The sequence below is a fragment of the Pelodiscus sinensis genome, chromosome 13 (genome assembly GCF_052426305.1).
Source record: "Pelodiscus sinensis isolate ZL-2025 chromosome 13, ASM5242630v1, whole genome shotgun sequence".
Classification (NCBI taxonomy): domain Eukaryota; kingdom Metazoa; phylum Chordata; order Testudines; family Trionychidae; genus Pelodiscus; species Pelodiscus sinensis.
In genome coordinates, this window is record NC_143064.1 from 46,843,948 (window position 1) to 46,866,328 (window position 22,381).

Here is a 22,381-nt window from a genome sequence, read left to right on the forward strand (position 1 = left end):
GCAAGATGGCCGCCCTGGCGTCACCCACCCTCCGCCCGGCGGCAGTGCTCGCCCGTCTTCCGCCTTCAGTCACCTGACGGGCGGGGGAGGAGAGGGCCGGGCGGTTGTTCACGTGACCGGCGGAGCCAGCCCAGTCCCCAGTCTCGTGAGCCAGGGGCGCCGGGGGTGTCCCGGGAGCCGCGTCCGAGGCAGGGGAGACGCCGCCGGGCTCAGGCAAGGCCGAGGCCTCGGGCCTAGCGGGGGGGTTGGCTCCGTCTGCGCGCCGGGACCCGCACCCCGCCCCCCGGCCGGGAGAGACCCCGCTGGGCAGGGAGCCGGCCCGGGGCGCAGAGCAGGGACCCCGCCCCGCCCGGGGTTGGCCCAGGAGGCGCCGCGCTCAGAGCCAGAGGTGAGGGGATGGGCTGGGGGGGGGGCGTGGAGGGGGGGGTGGGGGGGCGGGGTGTGGAGGGGGGGGGGCGGGGTGTGGGGGGGTGGGGGGGCGGGGGGAGCAGAGTGGAGGGGGCGGGCTGGGGGGGAGCGGGGTGTGGGGGGGCCGGGCTGGGCGGGGGGGGAGCGGGGGGGGCGGGCAGGGGGTGTGGGGGGGCCGGGGGGCGGGGGGAGCAGGGTGGGGGGCAGAGTGGGGGGGCGGGGGGAGCAGAGTGGAGGGGCCGGGCTGGGGGGGAGCGGGGTGTGGGGGGGCCGGGCTGGGCGGGGGGAGCAGGGTGTGGGGGGGGCTGGGGGGAGGAGCGCGGTGGAGGGGACAGGGACTATGAGGGGGTCTTTGTGGGGGGGGGTAGTGGGATCTCACTGGGGTATCAGTCCCTGGGCTTAGGGGCATGGGGGCGCAGCGGGACCACTGCGGGGGAGTTAGCATGGCCAGGGGTGGGTGGCAGGGGCAGGGAGGGGGAGATGCTGTGTTTGGGGAGGTTGGTGTAGGGCTACAGATGAGCTTGCCCAGGGAGTAATGTCAGAGTTTGTGGGGTGGTGGGAAGCGGGAGGCTCCTGTGGGATGTTGGGGCATGTGACTAGTTTGTCATGGGGTGGTTAGTGTGTCCCTGGGTGCCTAACGGGGAGGGGTTTGGTGTAAAAGAGAAGGATCACGGGTTTGCATGTTTGGAGGGAATGGCTTACTGTGGAGGTTTAGAAAGTGGGTGGTCTGTGGAACAGTAGTGCGGGGGTTATTTTATATGTGGGAATAGAAGTGCTGCTAATTGGCAGTGCTAAGTGGCGGGAGGGAGTAAGTTAGGCATTTGACATGCCGGTGGAGGGAATCTGGCAGTGTAATGGGGTTACTTTCCACCCCACGTTGAATTTATCTTGCTTAGATCTATTTTAACTATGTAACCAAGGGACGTGTCAGCTTGGGCATTTTAAGGCTCTCTTTATGAGGGTGCTTGTTCCTTCAGCTCTTTTGCCTGGGACAAAAGTTGTAAAGTGCCTTCTGTAGCTGGCCCTGTTATCCGGGTTGGGATGGAGTTGTTAACTGGAGCAGAGGAAAGTACAGCTGTGTAACAGGGGTGCTTGTGTCTTGTCTTAAATCTGTAGGTGGGTGATGCCAAGCACAGCCATGAAGAAAAAGGTAAGAATTTGATTCTGTGCCTGCTATCTCTTTGATACCTAGAATGGCAAATACTGATCAAGTTCCCCTTTGATCCTGGTAAAGTAACATTTTTAAATAATTTGGTAACCTGAGCAGCTGGGTTTCTGCAAGGTGGAACCTTCCAATTACCGCTAGTTGAATAGCCTCCTGACAAATAACACTAATTTTTTACCTAAGTAAGGGGAGAAAAATGTGTAATGAAACACATCTGAGCTCAGTTGGAAAAATGTGTTTGGTGAGGGGTTCAAGTGATACTTCAAGGGAAGTTTTGTTGCCTCAGTGATAGGAACCAAGGATGAAAATACAGCTCCTCTGCTCGGACCTAGGAGTGTAGATTTTACAGTGATAATTATTAGAAATGCGTACGATTGTTATCCAAAGAATGTGACTATTCTTGTATGTTATGCTTGGATTAGATTTCACTTCTTCCCCTATATATTGCAGTCTAGTCCTTTTGAAAAGCCAATGAAGGGATTGGTGGTGGAATTTCACATCTGTGAATTTAGAATTGGTTTTAAGTTGGATAGTGCTATGTTTGACTGTTACAACAGGCTAACACTCAAACAGATGTTTCTTCATCACTGTTGTGAAACAAGATCAGATCTCGCTTCTTTTTGCCTCTTGTATGCAACCAGGCGGCAACATGATACTTAAGGGTTAGCTTCAAAAAGTCTGAAACACATTACAGGCCTTGTCTGCCTCTTTGAAGAAAAATAAGTTTCCATTCTTCTGCTGCAAAGTCCACCAGAGCCTGTTATCCTGAATGTTGTTATGCAGTGAGAGTATTCAACTAGTTTGTGCCTCGACCATGTGGTTGAGCTACTTTTGAAAGGGAACTAGTTAGCCTATAAATGTGATTCTTCTCAGAAAAGTGACCAGGTATGGGAGTGTGGATTCCATGTCTGTTGGTTAAGTTTGAGATTTTGTTTTCTGAGATCTGTAACTCTGGAATTGGAGAGTCAAGTGGGTGTCTTTCTAACTCATACTCTATTGCCAGTCCTAAAGATTCTGTGGGATAGCTTCAGCCTATAGTTGCATCTCTTTTTAAATCCTGCTGTCTAAAATAAGATTTCAGAGGTGTTGTCAAAGGCAGAATGAGTCTTTTCCCCACCAGAAACTAATCACCATGTCTCCTTCCATGGCCTGCTGATCTGGAAAGCAAGATTGAGATTGCTTTTATGCCTTAGTAGTGGGTAGTCAAACTAAGCTACCTTAGCTTTTAAGCTACCCTGTCTGCTTTTAAACTTCTTTCTGCCTTCCAGCATGTTCACATCTAAACACTGGACTTGGATTTCATTTCAGTCAGGGAGGAGATTCCAGTGGTATAGCGAGGGTGTTATGTGCCCACCCGGGCATAGGCAAAACTGTGCCAAACTGCACAGCGGGGGCGACAGCGGATCCTGAGCCAAGGGCTGTGGGCTCCCAGATAGGCCTTTGAAGTGCCCGCTCCCGCCGCTTGGCCCTGCCTTGGTGGCTTGTCTGCCGGAAGCAAGTGGCCTGGCAGCTAACTTGGTGCCCCTCTAGCGTGGCGCCCGGGGGCAACTCCCCCTCCCCCCGCCCCTCCTCGCTATGCCACTAGGAGAATCTTATTCTTACAGTACAAAATGTAAGGATGGTGACTGGCAGGACAGGACACAATGGTCAAGAGCTCATGTGAGGACACGTATTTTTTTTAAATGTTCGGGATGAAATGTTTTGGGCTCAGTGAATCCTTGGGCTCTGATGAGTCGGGAGCAGCGTGCTTTCACCTTAAGTGCCAGTGCATTTGGAGAACATGTGTGGAGGCTGGGAAAGTGAAAAATAAACAGCGCTCTTCTCTGGATGTCTGAAATCCAGCTGTGAACTCTTCCCAAGGTGGGTAGCAGAAATGTGCCTAGTTGTCCTGTTCTGTGATGCCTTTGTGCATAGTGACTAGTTTATATTGGCACAGAGATCAAGAGGAGGATGAATAAGCTTCAAGTCAGGGATGTAAGTGACTAGTTGACTACCCGATAAGCAACTAGTTGCTTCCCCCACCCTTGCTGCCTCTATTAGAGAGAAGCAGTAAGGGGGGAAGCACAAGCTGGTGCTGGGGGGAGCCGGTTTAAAAACAGGTCCCCTCCCCACCCCGTGAGACTGTCTCCGCGGAAGGAAGGGACAGCAGGGAGACGGTGTGAGCGGTGACGCCCGTGCTGGTCCCACTCCTGCTCCTCTCTCTTTGGGATGTACAAGAGCCACCTGCGACTCTTGTACATTTCATGGGAAGATGCACAGAGGGGAACCCTGCCAGCAGTGTCTGCTCTGCATTCTGCTGCCTCTTTCCCTTTGAAATGTACAGGGCCTGCAGCAGCTCTTGTACATTTCAAAGGCACAAACCTGCTGCCGCTCTCCCTTTGAAATATACAAGAGCCGCTGGCAGCTCTTGTACATTTCAAAGGGCGAGGTGCAGTGGGACAGCGAGTGCCCCCGTTATCGACTAATTGAGTAGTCGATGGAAATTCCATCGACTACTCGATTAGCTGATTAATCAAAATTTAACATCCCTACATCAGGTAGCACAGTTATTTTTCTTCTGGATTTTAGGCAACTATACAGTCTGTGCAGAAACAGGACATGCAGCTCCGGGAAAGTGGTCTGATTGAGGGGAAAGAAGAAAGCACAAGCCAAGGAGAAGATGGTGATCTATTTGAGTGTTGAGTAAAAGTGACAAGGAGCTACAGAATTTTTAGTGGTGTAATGCTTGTTCATTGGCCATGAATATCAAGGAATTAAGGACACCTGTCTCCCAGTCACTCAGGTTGAAGCCCTTTTGTTTGCTAGGCTTCTCTGAGGTGGCCAAATCGCAACATATGCAAGTCAAGCCCTTTCTGCATGGGGCTACCTAGGCCTTTTGTCTTTAAACCATTTGTATTTATCCATTGAAGAGTCACGCAGAAGCCGGTATTCGTAGTAGTTTAACTCTTTCCTCTCCTGCCTTTCCTTACCAGGTGCTGTTGATGGGTAAAAGTGGGTCTGGGAAGACCAGCATGAGATCCATTATCTTTGCAAACTACATCGCCAGAGACACACGGCGCCTTGGTGCCACAAGTAAGATCTTGATCTCTGGTTAACACTTAACACCGTCTGCGGAAAGATATAAGGAGATGCTCACCTTTCCTTTGCGGACAGAGCAATACGGTGTCTCTGACGTTTGCTGGACCCCTCCATGTGGGGTCTGGCTAAAAATCTGAGTCAAAATACCTTAGATGTGGGTGAGGTGGCATGGTCCTTCCCTTTTAAGCTGTGGAACAAAAGGTGACTTTAAATGTTGATGAAAATAGTTTGCACGCTGGTGCTTTTCCCCTGACCTTGCCTGTTCATGAAGAGTTCAGAATGGCTGATGAACCCTCCAGAAGAGACCTGACTTCTCCATGTCCGCAGGAGAATGTGGGGTTCTGCAGACTTAGAAGAAAGACCTCTATGTGTTGCAGAATGATTCGTTAACCTGAGTTAGTGCATTTGTTTTGCACATTGCAAAGCTGTTAATTTGAAGGAAGGGTTGTAATTGCAACCTTCAATCTCAACATGGCTCACATCTATCAGTGTGACACACTCTGCTCCCTGGGAAATATGAAATCCTTATGTTACAGGGGATTACATGTATGGTGGGGTTTCCTGTTCTGTCACAAAGTGGGTTCCAAAGAAAGTTAGGTCTCCCTGGGCCTAGAAGACCTCCCTGGTTCTAAAGTCTTCAGACACCAAATATATCAGAGATTAAGGTGCTTAAAAGGGGTTTCAGATAGATAAGTATTCCAAGAAGAACAAGATGCTGGTTATTTATAAAGCAGAGTGTTGGCCATATTGGCTTGCTGTTGAACTGGGAGAATGTATCTATTGAGGTGCTACACAGATCCGTCCCGGACCTGGTACTATTTGATATTTTTATCAGTGACTTGGATAATGGCGTGGTGAGTGTTCATAAAATAGACAGATGACACCAACGTTGCAAACACCTGGAGGACAGAATTAGGATTCAAACCAACAAACCGACCCTTTACAAATCGGAGAATTGGTCTGAATTCAACAAGATGAACTTTGCTTAGGATGGAGAAATCAAATGCCCCACTACCAAATGGGGTATAACCTGTTAGGTGGTGGTATTGCTGAAAGTCCTCGGGATTATAGTGGGTCACAAATCGAATGAGTCAGCAATATTCTGCAGCTACAGAAATGGTTAATATTCTAGAGTGTATTAAAGGGAGTGTTGTAGGTAAGACACAGGAAGACATGGTCTGCTCTGGCTGACACTAGTGCAGCTTCATTTGGAGTATTGTGTCCAGTTCTGGGCACCACGCTTCAGGAAAGATGTGGACAAGTTGGAGACAGTCTGGAGAAGAGCAAGAAAGATGATAAAAGGTTTTGAAAACCTGACCTACTTGGAAAGGTTAAAAAACCTGAGCATAATTAGTCTTAAGAGGCATGAGTGGGACCTGGTAAATGTCCGTAATGTATCTGAAGACTTTATGAAGAGGATGGTGATCAATTGCTCCCTAAATCCACTGAAGGTAGAACATGGAGTCTAGATAGTAGGAAAACATTTCGGACTATTCTATAAGGATAGGATCAGAGGGCTAGCCGTGTTAGTCTGGATCTGCAAAAGCGACAAGGAGTCCTGTAGCATCTTATAGACTAACAGATGTATTGGTGCATAAGCTTTCGTGGGCAAAGACCCACTTCTGACGGATGTGACGAAGTGGGTCTTTGCCCACGAAAGCTTATGCTCCAGTACATCTGTTAGTCTATAAAGTGCTACAGGACTCCTTGTCTATAACGATAGTTAAGCTCTAGAGTAGATTTCCATGGAGGCCCCATAATTGGAAGTTTTTTAAAAAGGGGTTGGACAAACACCTGTCAGAGATGGTTTAAGTTTATTTAGTCCTATCACAACACAGGGGACAAGACGTAATGACATTGTGAGGTCCCCCGGCCAGCCCTATATTCCTGTGATTCTACAGTCATCCATGGCAGAATATAACTAGTAAAACTGAGTAGCTTGAATTCCACCCTTCCAGCTCTGGGCTTTAAAGAGTCCCCATGAATCACGTTTTCAACTGTGCTGGGTGGTAACTTTCCAGTTGTCTCCCTTTTCGCTTGGACTGTGTTTGGTGTACACGTGGTGCAGTTATGCGGCTTCCTTTGTGTCTCTCCAGTTGACGTGGAGCACTCCCATGTTCGATTTCTGGGAAACCTGGTGCTGAACCTGTGGGACTGTGGAGGGTAGGTGCTCTCCCTTCCATTGCCTGTGAAACCCGGGGAGGTGGCTGTGGCAACGAGGACAGTCGTGTGATACGTTAGGAGACTGTCCATTTAGCTGCGGTGGGGAGGAATGCTTTGTGTGTCAATGAACTGTTGACAGTGGCGCTTAGAAGTGTCAGCAGTGCCATATAATTAACAGCCCGCACATCATAAACTCAGACATGGCGATGAGTGAGGAGGGCTGACGTGATAATCCTGGAGCCCAAGGTAACCTATCCATGGGACAGGGGGAGCAGACCCTCCCTCCCTTCCCTCACTGACCCTTTCTCCTGTTGAAACAGTGACTCTGAGCCTTGCAACCTGGCTGAGCTACCTGTAAGGCTGGAGAAAGGATAATTAGAAATGGGTTCTAGAACCTTTTGTTTTGGGGGCCTTGCTTCAGATGGGACCGGACGGGTGGAGTTGGCCCCACTGGCTTTGGTGAAATGAATTGAGGGGTGGCTGAACAGTCTTCTAATGAATGGCCTTGGTTTCTTGTAAAAACTTGATTTACTGAAGTGGGACTGAGAGAAGGCTCGTTTGGAAGGGTAAGCGTACGCCACCCCTGCTGTACTTGGTCTGTGACTAAGCAGAGACCCTCAGTCTCCACCGTTGCTGTATTGAAAGCTCAATCCTCATACATAGCAGACTTCCTTGGCGATGCAGATGTGTGGCTAAGCCAGGCACGTCCAATTGATCTAACCAGGGTCCTTGCTGTCATGCTCCTTCTCAGACAAGACACCTTCATGGAGAACTACTTCACCAGCCAGCGGGACAACATCTTCCGCAACGTGGAGGTCCTGATCTACGTCTTCGACGTGGAGAGTCGTGAGTTGGAGAAGGACATGCACTACTACCAGTCATGTCTGGAGGCTATTCTGCAGAACTCTCCTGATGCCAAGATCTTCTGCCTGGTGCACAAGATGGATCTAGTACAGGAAGACCAGCGTGATCTGGTAAGGGGCTGAGCATTGCCTGATCAGCAGGGGCTCTGGAACAGAGCATGCATACTGTAAACCTAGCCTGGTGAGCACTTCCTCCAAAAAGCTTTTGTTTCAGGCTTGTGTGTGGGGAAATTTTGGAAAAGTTGAGGTTCTCTCCACCTCCAAACCTTAGTTCCCCAGCTCCTCCTGGCCCATTGTGTATAATGCCTGTCTAATGGCCACAGAGAGGATGGATTCTCCATGCCAAAGAACCTGCAGTCTTCTCCTTTGTGGTATCAGTTTTCGCATCTTTACTGACTTTTGGGATAGGGAGCAAAGAAGAACCCAAAAGGTTTAACCTCCTTGTTGCACTGCAAAGGATCAGGTCTGTACTTGCTATGCTGCTGGTCCAAATCCAGCTCAGCTGTGTGCTAAGTAAAAATAGGTACCACGTGCCAGCTGCTTAGCTGTGTTGTGAATTGGGGAAGTCTCAGTACTAGTGCACAGAGGTCCACGCCACCATTGGCGCTAGCCAGCGCAGAGGCTGCACAGTAGTAAGCAATGGGGCCGTGGTCTATGACTTGGCGTTGAGTCTGATCTATCGTCTTGCTCAGGTGTCTGGGCGGGCTGAAGGAGAGCCAAGTACTACAGTGCTCATGCTGTGGCAACTCATAAGGATGGCGTTCTAAAGTGCCCAGCAGCTCCTGTTGCTAGGACGGGAGTAGCGTTCCCCATTCTTCTCAATGGGTGCTATGGGGGGCTGAGCTCTCCCTTAACTCTGAGCCATCGTAATATTTCAATGAGAGTTATACCCAACTCCTGTGTTAGAAGAGAAGTTCACATTGTGGGTTAGCCGTGTGTCCGTATGACACATGCACACCCCTAGCTCTGCAGTTGGCTCAGACCTAGAGCTCCTGTCTTTGGTCCTCGCGTTCCAGTGAGAGAAGCCTGCACTCTTTCTTAGTCCTTCCAGCCTGTCCAGATGTACAAGGCTCAGAAAAGAGAAGTGGTCCCCTGTTGAAACCACAGGCTGGCTTTCCCTGGGCAGACAAACTTCTTCAATGAAACAAATTGGCTCTTAACTCAGCAGATACTAGCTAGGGTTCCAAGCTGCACTTTGTCACTCCAGCTGTCATTTAAAGCATTTTGCTTCTGGAGCTTGTTGGACTATTACCTTCCATCCTCCCTAGGAAGGGGCCAGGAAGGACCTGTACTCAGCCTAAGTTAAATGAAAACTGGATCTGTCAGGCTGGTATTTCAGCTTGCTATCTGGCATTTAACACCAGTATCCATGTACAGCTGGTTGGTGTGAATTCTAGCCAGTCCCTGAAAATAAGGAAGGGCATGGGGCAAAAATCATACAGTGACGTGACTCAAAAGCATTGTTTTCCTTGTAGTAGGAACTCATTTGAGGTATCTGCTAGACTCCTTTGAGTCATGGATTCTGTCTGCTTGCTTGTGCCTAATTGGTGCTCTGACATTTGAAAGTAGTGCCAAATTATGTTGTGGATCTTGGTGTCTGTCTTAGTGGGTTTCGCAGTCAACTGGGAGATTTATGGATGTTCTCCGCTTTCATGCTCCTGAAAACCAATTAAAAATAACTTGTTGAAATCAAGACGATTAGCCCTGTGACATGGGTCAGCTTTCCTGTTTGGGCTCTTTTTTTTTTTTTTTTTTTTTTTTTTTTACGCATATGAATCTTGAATATCTTAAGGACTGTGGATTTGTATCTTGTGGATTTGAATATCAGAGAAAGAGGAGAAATGTCAAAAATCAAAATGTTTTTTATCTTCGGCATATTGTTAACACATCGGTCTGGAACAGAAATGATTTTTCCATATCACAGTTCGCTCCTAACGCTCACTTCTGAGACTACCTGTCTCATAGGTGTGGGTGGAGCCGGCAATCTGCATTTTGTTAGTGAATTTACTATGAATAATTTACTCTTCCCACACCAGGGGGCTCACTGCTAGCTGTTCGCCATTTGTAATGATTTCTCAAGTCATGCAAAGTCTTATTTTGACCCATCTCTGATATTTTTAAATCATAACTGACAAAAACAGAGTAAGTAGGACGGGGCTATGCAGTGACTACTTAACCCAGACCAGCTTAGTTAATGCAGCTCACTTTACTGGAGAGGTTTTCTTCCATCTTTTGACCTGAATGCCCATGAAGTCCTTGTTCAGATTTGTTCGTCTATGACCGCAGCAGAACTATTCTCCAAACCTGGGAATGTGCGTGTGCATCTAAAAATACCAAACTTCCCTCTTGCAGATTTTTAAAGAGAGGGAGGAAGACCTGCGGCGTCTGTCCCGCCCACTGGAGTGTGCGTGCTTTAGAACGTCCATCTGGGATGAAACGCTTTATAAGGTTTGAATTTGAATGCGCCTCTTCTGTGTGGCATTTCCTTTCGTCTGCCTCCTGCTCTCTGGGTGCGTAAGCTGCATTGTCAGCTGCTGCCGAATTCCATAGCTATAGGGGTCTCTTCTAGCCCTTTAACTTTGAAATGCTGTCTTGAAACGGGAGGTTCCATTCTGGGTTTTCAAGGGGCGAGGCTGATGGCTGTTCAGCTGCTGGCTTCATAAAATAAATCTGCCTTTCCCTTCTCCCATCGGTATTGTGGTACATAGTCCTATAGCGTCCGGTTAACGCTGCCTGTGTCCTCCCTGCCCAGTTGATTTAGAAGGAACCTCCACTTCCCTTAACACAGGACTATATGCAGCCAATGCAGAATTATTTCCATATTCCGTTTTCTAAGACCTTGTCCGATAATCAGCGACTAAAGTTATTGGGCTTCCATCGCTGCTTGGGAGATGACTCCCCCTTCTGGAAGCTTGTCTTGATATCCAGCCTAGACTTTCCTTACCTTCATCCTTCCCCATTACCTGTTAAGATCTCCCTGCAGAGACTGGGTTGATGGGTATTAAATGGATCAGACTGAGAGCAAATGACAATTCTCCACATTTTGGAGTATTGTGTCCTGTTCCGGTCACCATGTTTCAAGAAAGATGTGGAGAAATTGGAGAAGGTCCAGAGAAGAGCAACAAGAATGATGAAAGGTCTAGAGAACATGAGCTAGGAGGGAAGACTGAAAGAATTAGGCTTGTTTAGTTTGGAAAAGAGAAGACTGAGAGGGGACATAATAGCAGTTTTCAAGTATCTAAAAGAGTGTTACAAGGAGGAGGGAGAAAAATTGTTCTCCTTGGCCTCTGAGGGGAGGGCAAGAAGCAAGGGGCTTAAACTGCAGCAAGGGAGGTTTAGGTTGGACATTAGGAAAAACTTCCTACCCGTCAGGGTGGTTAAACACTGGAATAAGTAGCCCAGGGAGGTTGTGTAATCTCCATCCCTGGAGATATTGAAGAGTAGGTTAATTAGACATCTATCAGGGATGATCTAGACAGTGCTTGGTCCTGCCGTGAGGGCAGGGAACTGGATTTGACCTCTCACGGTCCCTTCCAGTTCTAGTGGTCTGTCACAAATGTGGCACAACCATCTCAGAGGGCAAAGGCAGCAAGAGTGTCTTGCTAGACTGAAGTTCTTCTGGCAATTCCCTTGATTTCATAGAACCATAGAGCTGGAAGAGACCTCAGCAGGTCATCAAGTCCAGCCCCCTGCCTAAGGCAGGACCAATTTCACTGGGAGGCAAAACTGGACGCCTCTTAAAATCCATCCACGAGGACAGGGAATGTCCCAGCCTACAGGGCATGGCATGCCCGAATGAGGCTGGTCCGGGCTACACCCTCCTGAATTGATTTTGTCAGTGTCTTTAGTGTGTACATTGGTCTCCTGCAGTAGGCAGCGATCTCATTTCCCTTTTGAGAGCCATCTAGTTACCGATTGGCTACCCTTTCTCCTTCAAGGATCCCTGCCGTCAATCATTGAGGGAGCTCTTGTTTATGCTCCATACTGGAGGTGCCCAGAGACAGAGCTACATCATTGTAGGAGCCCCATAAGAGCTCTGTACTGAAAAGTAATGTTTTGCACCTTCTGCCTTTAGACAGGGTGAAACTTCAGCTGTTCTCGTATGCACCATAGAAATGCCTATGAAAACCAGTGGTTTGGTTTAGTTTGCTGTATGTTGGAACTCTGGCACACAAGCAAATCCCCCTCTACTAGCCTTGGCATAGGCATAGACTGAGGGCCTGATCTTGAGATGGGCTGAACACCTGTAACTTCACTGCAACCAGCTGTAGTTCAGTGCTCAGCACCTCTGGGATGCATCTCTGTGGAATGCTGCTAATTCTATGGCCACCCGGCAGAGATCTGCTTGTAAATTAGCAGAAAAGTAAAACCGGAGGCTTTAGCTGGGAACAATAAACATTTCTCCTCTGGAAATGTGGATTCACATTCAGCCCAGACATCACCAACAATCTGATGGCATCAGATTAATCTCGGCCATGTTTTTACCTGCTTCACAATGTGCCATTGCTGGTAGATAGGTCAGGAAGTAGTGTGGGGAAGGTAACACCCGTGGGAGGGTCCGCAGCTGTAACTGAAGCGTGTGGGCAGATGATGGGAGAAGCTTGCATAACTCACGTTTCAGTTATTGATCGTAGCCTGAATTTACCATGTCTGTCACTTTTCATAATGAAAGAGGGAGGCTGTGGGCGCACTTACGAAATCCTCCTCGCGCTTACTGTGTTTCTATCTTCTGACAGGCTTGGTCCAGTATAGTCTATCAGCTGATTCCTAATGTCCAGCAACTAGAAATGAACCTGAGGAACTTTGCTCAGATTATCGAGGCAGACGAAGTCCTTCTGTTTGAGAGAGCCACTTTCCTGGTGAGAACTGCCGTCCCCGCTGTGTGCTGTGCCCGCTGGCTCCAAGGAACGATCCCGTTAGGGGGCATTTTAGAATCATTGGGAGGGTTCCCTGCATGAAAAGCACTGCAGAGTGCAGAGGGTTCTTGTGGGGTTGGTGCTTCTAATACAATCTAGGTAGAAGTCCCAGGTTGAATGAAAAGTTCTGCAGTGTCTTGTGACCGGGGAAGTCCCGCCTTGCCTACTCGGGGAGGCTATTGCGAAATGCAGTGGGATGTGAATGTGAAGCGCAGGAGCTTTGTGCGTTGAGCTAAACTGAACAAAGGCAGTCGGTGCGGAATCCATGCCCCCATGGAGAGTTGTGGCAGAATAGCTATTCAGGGCTATTACCCCCCTGTAGACAAGGCCCAATTCTCTTGTTTTTGGCATGAACCGGGTGCTCCTATGAAATTCTTGAAACTCCCACTCAGCAATTCAGCTCTGAGCAATGCCTGATTCACCTTTGCCTGCTCCAGTCTGTAAGGGTATGTCTACACTACAAGGGTAGTTCGAAATAAGTTATTTCGGAATAACAACTCCCCAAATAACTACTTCGAAATAGCACGTCCACACTACAGGGAAGCCTCACAATTAGTCCGAGGCAGGCTCCCCTAACGTGGATGCACTACCTCGACTGAGAGCCCCAGGAAACGCTGGGGAGTCATTAGTTTAAATGGCCCTGGGGAGGCGCTGTTTTGAAATAGCAGCAGTGGAGCATCTACACTACTGCTATTTTGAAATAGGTGTTATTCCTCGTGAAATGAGGGTTTATTAGTCTGGAATAAAAAACCTGTCATCTCGAAATAACAGACTTGCTGTGTGGATGTTCACCATGTTATTTCGAAATAGCGCTGTAATGTAGATGTGCCCTAAGGGAGTTTCGTATCCCCGCTCACTGGTCCACTCCTGGAGTTTTAGGGAATTCCCTTCCATACTACACAAGGGTAAAGCCTTATTCTGACTCGAAAAAGCTGCAGGTTTGCACTTTCCCTTACGTGATGCTTCAGCTGTTCATGTGTCTCTGTGGCTGAGTACCTGATACTCAGAGATGGTTGGAAACTTTCCTCAAAGTTGTTTTCTGGACACAGCATCCTACTTCCTAAATGAAAACTGTTGTGGAAATTTTATTTTGTTGGAAAGTCTACTTTTCAACAAACCACATTTTTGTTTTTCTAATGGAAAATGTAGGCAACCGCATCTTTTTCTTTCTCTTGAAGTAACTCTTTGTAAATACTTGCTATCTTCCAACATGCTCTGCTAGTTTCTGGAATTTTTTTTGTAAATAAGGATAGCACCAGTGATCGATGATGCATTTTAATAAACCGCTGTTTTCACGACTCTAGAAAACAGGTACTTTTGGTGCAAAAACTTCTCGCGCTCACTCAGCTTGAAAGTGACTTTTTTACAAAACTAAAAATACCTGGTTTTTAGAGTCTGTTCTGCTCTCACATCTGTACAACTTCCCCGCAGAAGGAGAAATCCTTCAGACACTCTTAAAGAAATTCAAACCCTTCATTATGCATGTTTGGTAATCGTATTGCATGGGCATACAGCATGAGGGTTTGCTGGGTCCAGATACAAGCATGTTCATTTGCATGTGTTGTGACAGATTCTCACTTGGGTGCCACTTGGAACTGGGGTACCACTGAGGGCCTCCTCCCCCCCCCCCCAAACCTACCATCCTGGGCTCCTTTTTACACTGTGGTGCTGTGACAAGCTGCCGAAGACTCCAGACTTCAGCCTGCACTTTCACCAGCATACACAGAGATCCAGACATACCCAACTGAGTATATGCAGGGGCTTTAACAAGCCCCTGCAAAGGAAGGCAACAGCGAAGGCATCTTCCAGCTCTCAGGTCACCCCCTGTCTGGAGTATAAACTCAAAATTATACTGCCTTGCGCTGTGTAGGGAACTAGAATTCCATCAAATTCAGTGGGGAGGAATATGCAGCAGCTTCTCCCTCCAAGTTATGATTCCTGGACGCTGGCTTTAGGTAAAGCAGGCGCAAGTGTATTAACTACAAAAGATAGCTAGACTAACAGATTCTGCTAGTCGCAGCCGCGCCCCAAGAGGAAATAAAAGCAGGCTGCAGATTCTTAAGGGGCAAGCTGCCCTTCGGTACAGCTTGGAATCCCCAAGTGTTCCACTCCCAGGCTAAAAATCCCTTTAGCCTGAGCCCAGCTCTTCCCCTAGTTCGGTCCATTTCCATGAGTCGTCTTGGGTAGGAAGTGATGTCCCTCCCCCCCCTTACATAGCTTTTGCATGGGGCGGGAATCCTTTCTTTCAAAGCTTGGTTCCCATGCCAGTCAGTGGAAAAATACTGACGTGCCCAGATGGAGTTCAGCACCAGATGACCTGGTCACGTGTCTCTAGTGTCACAGCAGTTGTTCCTGCAAGGCTGTTGGTAGCCTTCTCGAGAAAATACGCTTCTCGTAAGTCTTGTTGTTTCCTCCTAATGACTCATTATCTTTCCTGGCCCACCACCTAGATTGAGAGCATGTTGCTTAGTGGGCGTTGCCCAGGATGTGAAATAGATACATAGTCAATATTCCTAACTTGATACAAAAATGATGCGTACAAATTTGATTATTGTAACATATCCAGCTTTTCCCACATGACTTATTTTGCACAGAATGCGTCACAATCCTATAGTATTGCTGAAGAATAAGAGGTTTGGTGTCACCGATGCAATTAAATAGTTTAAATTATTATTTTTTTAAATGTAAATACAATCTAAATTGCCATAGTGACAGTTTTCCGAATGGCATTCTGCCTCTCCTTGTCTCGGGGGGCACGTTGAATCCTTCTGCGGGGGACGAGATCCTCGGGGCTTATTAGAAAATATGGTGGAGGGGAAGAGCTTGTGCTTTGATTGCTAAGTTGTGGCGCTTTTCCTTGCAGGTTATTTCCCATTATCAATGCAAAGAACAGCGCGATATCCACAGATTTGAGAAAATCAGCAACATTATTAAACAGTTCAAGCTGAGCTGCAGGTGAGATGGATTATCTGTGTAGTTATGTTCTTAAGACTTGGAAATCTTCAGATGGGGTCAGTGCCATCTTCTCTACTCTGCTGCATTGATCATCTGCCTTGGCGAGACAGACAGGATGACTCTGTCCAGCCAGATATGCCTGGTAACGTCTCTGTAGCACAAATAGGCCTTGAAGTGAGTAATGGTTCTATGAATAACAGACCACCCAAAAAGTTCTTATTCAAAGAGGTGTTAGAATGTATCCTACTTAACCCTCGTTCTGTTTTTCATGCCTTTCTTGTTTTCTTTTGGTGCTCGTTGAAAGAGGTTTGTTGTGAATGGTTTTGCTCCCGTTCCCCCTCTTCTGGGCTCTGCGGAGAAGCTACAGCACTGAACTCGTGACCTAGTGGCAGTTAATGACAACCCTTGCTGGCACTGTAAATCTAAGATAAGCACTTAGTTATGGGCGCGAGAACCAAAAAGCTGATTTGAGAGAGGAAGCAGTTGTCCAAACAAATTTAGCAACAGTCAGAAAAGGAAGACAGAAGACGTAAGGCAAAGTTAAGCTTTAAAATAGTGTTTTTCCCCCAAATTGCTCCATTTTGCCCTTCTACTCCTAATATTTGAAAAGGTTTAGCGTAACATAAGAACTAGGGGGTCACCAAATGGAATTAATAGGTAGCAGGTTTAAAACAAAAGAAAGTTTTTCTTCATGAAGCACGCATTCAATCTGTGGAACTCCTTGCCAGAGGATGTTATGAAGATCAGGACTAGCAGGATTCAAGAAAGAAGTAGATCAATTCATGGAGGTTAGGTCCATCAATAGCTGCTGGCCAGAATGGGTAGGAATGGTGTCCCTAGCCTCACTCTGAGGCTAGGAATGGGTGACGGGAGGGATCACTTGATGATACCCTGTTCTGTTTACTCCCTCTGGGGCATATGGCAGTGGCCACTGTTGGAAGACAGGGCGCTGGGCTAGATGGGCCTTTGTCTGCCCCAGTCTGGCTGTTCTTATGCCCTTATGTACTAATAGGGCAGGTGCAGCTGAATTGCTACATGCGTGATTTAGTAGGCTGCTTCCAAAGTCTTCAGTTCATTACTCTTTTCTCTTGTGGGTCCCAGGTCATTCTGCTATTGTCAACTTTGTGCTGAATGGTTCCCACGTGCACTGGTAAACTCAAGCAAACGGGTCAGTCAATCATTGTGCAGCGTAAAAACTTTTTTTTTAATTAACTTGAGTGTAAAAAGAGAGAACTCTAACACACTCGCCAGTCAGCACTGACTAGAGAGCCTTGCTTACATTGTATTCAAGCTTTGTAACCAGGAAGTAAATACAACATCTGTGGCTATTTTGTGTTGGATAGATTAAAAAAAAACCCTAGTGGCACCTGCTGGCTCAATTCTTATTTGACAGACAAAGCTGTGCTGTTATGATGTGATTAACCTGGTCTTTAGACATGAGGTGCTATGTACATGCTTCTGAAAGGGTCCCGTAACAGGAGTTAATTCACTTTTCTTTCCTCCTCACAGTAAGCTGGCGGCTTCTTTCCAGAGCATGGAAGTCAGGAACTCTAACTTTGCTGCTTTCATTGACATCTTCACATCAAACACATATGTCATGGTGGTCATGTCTGACCCTTCCATACGTAAGTTTAATAATGCTTAGGCATCGATTGTGTCATTTTTACAGGGGCCAAGAGCGAGTTACACTGGCATTTGGCTCTTGATACCGTAGATGAGCACCTGTGTACGCTATACAATCAACCCGTCCCCCAGGACAGTGAAAGCAGTTGAGTTCTGGAACTGTGGGTAGGCCTGACATGTGTTAACTGGTCAGCACCAAGGTTTGGGAACATAGCTTGAAAGGAGGCTTGATCATGCACTGCAAACAGTATGATCTTTGCGTGTCGTCCTCTCTTCTGTTTCTCAGCATGGTGATCGATACGAATGGCAGGTAACCCGTCTCTTTCAGTGAAGCTGCAAACAGTCAATATTGTTTGACGGACCTCATCTGGCAGCTGGGTTGGGAGTTTGGGGCCTAAACTAGAATTTGGGCATTTCCTAGGTGAATGTCTTTGCTTTGTTAGTGTTTCAGTTATGGCTGCGTTTCCCTTTTTAGCTAAAGAAGAAATGGATGGGTACAGTTACCGTTGTTTACAGCCAGAGTGTGCGGGCCCTTGTATATACAATATTTTCCTATTGCTCACTGGGAAACTGCTATTTGTGTTACACGATCGGAGACTTCGCTATGGCTCATGGGCCTGGTGCCACGATTTGCCTTTTTTTTTTTTTTTTTTTTTTTTAATTACCATTATCAAGTTAGCCCCATACACTTAATTCAACCAGACCGGGGGCTTGCTACCAGCTGTGACATTATCCTTTGGAAGCAGACGTGTGGGAAGCTAAGAAAAAGTTAACACAACTTCTTCCCATAATTCCAATTCCTGTTAACAGACCTTGCATCAGTATAGTACACCATCACTAGGGTGATGGCCTTTCGGGTCTCAAACGGTGCCACTCTGGCATCATCCGGCAGAACAACCTGAACCGGCTTGCTGAACCCCCTACAGTCTATCCTCCAGGACCTTGGAGTAGCAGAACAGACCAGCTAGAGCTCATTAGACATCTTCTTAAGCACTAGGCCCTTTAGGAGGGACAGTCCTGTTTCCATCACTCAGTTTTCCTCTCCAGAGTTGGATCAGTGAAATCCGACACTGGTCACTGTAAAATATTCCTTCTTTAGTGCTAAACAAGGTGGTAACTCATCTTGTTTATTTCACTCGGTGAAACCTATAGTTATGGAGTTTGGGGGTAACCTGAACCAAAACCACGGAGCTTTGTGGCTTCAGTCCTGCTGCGGTGAACCAATCCCCCTGCATTGTACGCTACGGAGAACCTTCCTAACCAACCTTCCCAGGAAGCTTGTGTCTCATAGAACACTAGAGCTGGAAGGAACGGTGAGAAGTCGAGTCCAGTTCCCTGTCCTCACAGCAGGACCAAGCACTGTCTAGAATGGATCATCCCTGATAGATGTCTAATTAACTTAATGCTAAATATCTCCAGTGATGGAGATTCTACAAGCTCCCTAAGCAACTTATTCCAGTGTTTAACCATCCTGACAGTTAGGAAGTTTTTCCTAATGTCTGACTTAAACCTCCCTTGCTGCAGTTTAAGCCCATTGCTGCTTGTCCTAAAATCAGAGACCAAGGAGCACAAATTTTCTCCCTCCTCCTAGTAACACCCTTTTAGGGTACTTGAAAACTGCTATCATGTCCCCCCTCAGTCTTCTCCTTTCCAAACTAAACAAGCCCAGTTATTTCAGCCTTCCCTCATAGGACATGTTTTCTAGACCTTTAATAATTCTTGTTGCTCTTCTCTGGACCCTTTCCAATTTCTCCACATCTTTCTTGAAATGTGGTGCCCAGAGCTGGACACAGTACACCAATTGAGGTCTAATCAGCGCAAAGTAGATTGTGACTTCTCACAACTCTCCTGTTGTTGCATCCTGGAATCATGTTTGCTTTTTTTTTTTTGCAACAGTGTCATGCTGCTGACTCGTATTTCGCTTGTGGTCCACTCTGACCCCTAGATCCCTTTCTGCCATACTCCTTCCTAGAGAGTCGCTTCCCATTCTGCGTGTGTGAACTCCTGGTGATCTAATTACTCACAACCTTTCCTCTCTCGCCTCTTCTTCCCACTAGCTTCTGCAGCTACACTGATCAACATCCGCAACGCTAGGAAACACTTTGAGAAGCTGGAGAGAGTGGATGGACCAAAGCACAGTCTGCTCATGCGCTGAACACTGGCCAGGCCACATGGTCTTTGGGGGTGAAAAGTTGGAACTGCAGGGTTTTTTAGGAGAATCTAACAATGTGGGTGTCTGTGTGGGCTTTGAAATGAGTGTGCTGCTTACCACCGCAATCTTCTTTATTTTTTTTCTCCTTTTAACATTGGACACTAGTCACTCGGATAATGTCTGGATACACAGTGGACCTTCAAGAGAGACTTCCTGGCACACGAGGGGTTGGGGAAGATGCAAGGGCAGGTGATTTGCACTTGGCCTGATAAGCCTGGTTGCTGTAGTCACGCACATTGACGCCTTTGTGGGTGTTTTGCTGTATTTCAGATTGTATAAATCACAAGGATGGAATATTACTATTTTATCAACAAGTTGCTGGGATACATTTATAAATTTCTCCTTGTCTTCAGTCATGGAAATAAATTTTTGCTACCAGGAACTTTGATTTCCAGAGTTCTGGAAGTGATTTTTTTTAAATGTTGTGGTTTTGCATTATACACAGCTGCATTTCTCTCTTTGTATTACTGGGCCTTTTAATCCAGATCCTCATTTGAGAGAGATTTTCTTCTGTGTCAATGTTCATTTAATGCAGAAGAGTCATAGACCATGTGTAATCCTTTTTGTGGCTATGATTTTAGGCTTACCAGAATGAAAATCATCCGTGTTGTACAGCAGGAGCTGAAAGTAATAGTCCTGTAAGATATAGTTCTTGCATTCAGGTCTTGCTCCTCCTGAGCAAGGAGATGCTGAGAAGGGCAAATAAGTCTAAGGAGGTCAGATGAGCTAACAGGTCTCGTTGCCCCCTGAAAATGTTGCACTCAGTCATAGAACACAAGAACTGGAAGGGACCTTGAGAGGTCATCGAGTCCAGTCCCCTGCCCTCTCGGCAGGACCAAGCACCGTCTAGACCATGGGTTCCCAAACTGGGAAGTATGTCCCCCTGGGGCGGGCGTGAAGAAATTCCAAGGGGGGCACAAGGCGACCCAGCCACACACAGCCCCGTCAATCCCACTCCAAGTTTTGCTGCTATTTTTTGGGAGGGGAGGCGTGAGGGTTTCTCAAAAATCAGAAGAGGGGCGTGACGCCAAAAAGTTTGGGAACCATTGTGTGTCTCTAACCTGCTCTTGAATAACTGCAATGATGGAGATTCCACAACCTCCCTGGGCAATTTAGTCCAGTGAATACTCCCCATAGCAGGAGTCAAACCCAGGGCATCTGGGTGAAAACCAGGAATCCTAACCATTAGACCATAAGGGAGGCATTGAAATAAGAACTCTATCTGCCTTTTTTATAGCTGTCTTCTGCTGCTTCATTTGGCTCTGTCAGGTCCCTTTGTACTCGCCTTTGGCTGTAGTAAATCAGAAAGGCAGTATGACAGTATTAGACGCCGGTGCACCTCTACATGATGGTCTGATTTTTTTTTTTCAACTGGACTTGTGCTTGATTCACCAGTAAACATTGGAAAACAAAAGCACAGCCAATTAGGAAAAGCTGTAACCTCTAAGGTATTGAATGGGCCGATATTCCATTGAGCGGTTATTTCTGCATACACAGTGATAGTCTAGGAAAAACAGGTTGTATTGAGTTTAAAACGGGTTATAATCCCTCACTCTATTATCGTCTCAAAGTCAACCTAGTAAATGCTAAGCTTTTCAAGTTGTGAGCCCTGAAATGTGACATGTATCTGATCTTACGACAAGCTAATATGATGGCCCCACATTTTTATCCTCTCTAAATCTTCGCATGATATACTAGTGCCCCAAACATCTACTAAACAGGCATGTTTCTATAAAGATATTGTATGATCAGAGCTATCATCAACCAGCGCTGTCAAGACAGAGAGAAGTATTACCTAGGGCTGTGTCCAGACTCGGGGTTTTTCGAAAAAAGTAGCCTTTTTACGAAAAAACATCACCTGCGTCTAGACTGCAGCTGCGTTCTTTCGAAATTAAATCGAAAGAACGCGGCTTTTCTTTCGACGGCGGTAAACCTCATTTCACAAGGAAGAACGCCTTTTTTCGAAAGTGCTCTTTCGAAAAAAGGCGTTCTTGAATGCCAACAGGGCTTTTTAGAAAGAGAGCATCCAGACTCACTCGCTGCTTTCTTTCGAAAGTACTGCTTGCTTTTTCGAAAGTACTGCTTGCAGTCTAGACGCTCTTTTTCGAAAGAGGCTTTTTCGAAAGATACTTTCGAAAAAGCCTCTTTCGAAAGAGGCTTGCAGTCTAGACATAGCCTAGATGTATGTGGAAAATTCAGACATTTGAATACCTGTGAGGCTTCCGACTGGACTATAAAAGTACAACAGAGTTCCTAGTTGTCTAGAAGTGGCTTGGGAGGTGTTGGCATGGCTTGCCAGCCACTACCAGCTTTACCTCGTCCCTGCTTCTAGCAGCAAGTGGTGAAATTGTTACGTACCCCGCCATCTTACTGCGTACTGTCCCTCTTCGGAGTTCAGCCAGGGGAATTCTTCCTGCTTATTTTCCCCACCCAAGAATTCCCCTCAGTGTTCTTCTGACAAAGCAGACCGACTCGGTGCTGAGCTACTATGCGGGCAAGGTTCACGGAACTTCACTGAGTGAAACCTCCAGTTAACGAGGATCCCGACACTGCAGGAGGAGGCTCTCGAGTCTCATAGACTCTAAGGTCAGAAGGGACCATTATGATCATCCAGTCCGACCCCCCGCACAACGCAGGCCACAGAATCTCACCCACCCACTCCTGGAATAATCCTCTCATCTACAGAGGAAGTCAACTCCCAACGTTCCTAAGGATGCGGAAGATGGCCTCTGGCTACAGATTCTGAACATTAGCCTCTGAAGGCGGAGACGTCTGTCGTTACGACTTGGATGTAATCTCTCTCTCCCTGCGCCCCACCCGACACAGCTGAACCATACTTCCCCCTCTCCCTCCCAGATCAGCGCAGGTTGGAGTAGTGTGTTGGGAAGATGTTTGAATGCTGGACCTCTAAGGGTGAGGTAGAAAGTCCCACCATTACTTTTCCGTGAGTACTAAAACGAATGCTAAAAATGGAAAAGTAGCTCTGAGTGTGAAAACT

At 47.2% G+C, this 22,381-nt stretch overlaps 1 protein-coding gene across 1 annotated transcript; it reads left to right on the forward strand.

Annotated features, from left to right (window-relative positions):
- Positions 1-79: 79 nt before the first annotated feature.
- LOC102449038 (ras-related GTP-binding protein A) lies at positions 80-19,771 on the forward strand. The gene is made up of 10 exons (XM_075896672.2): positions 80-388; positions 1,525-1,558; positions 4,546-4,645; positions 6,748-6,814; positions 7,566-7,788; positions 10,030-10,125; positions 12,414-12,536; positions 15,457-15,548; positions 17,058-17,173; positions 19,229-19,771. Exons 2-10 carry the CDS (start codon positions 1,532-1,534, stop codon positions 19,324-19,326), a joined length of 942 nt encoding a protein of 313 aa, XP_075752787.1. The 5' UTR covers positions 80-388; positions 1,525-1,531; the 3' UTR covers positions 19,327-19,771.
- The last annotated feature ends 2,610 nt before the right edge of the window (positions 19,772-22,381 follow it).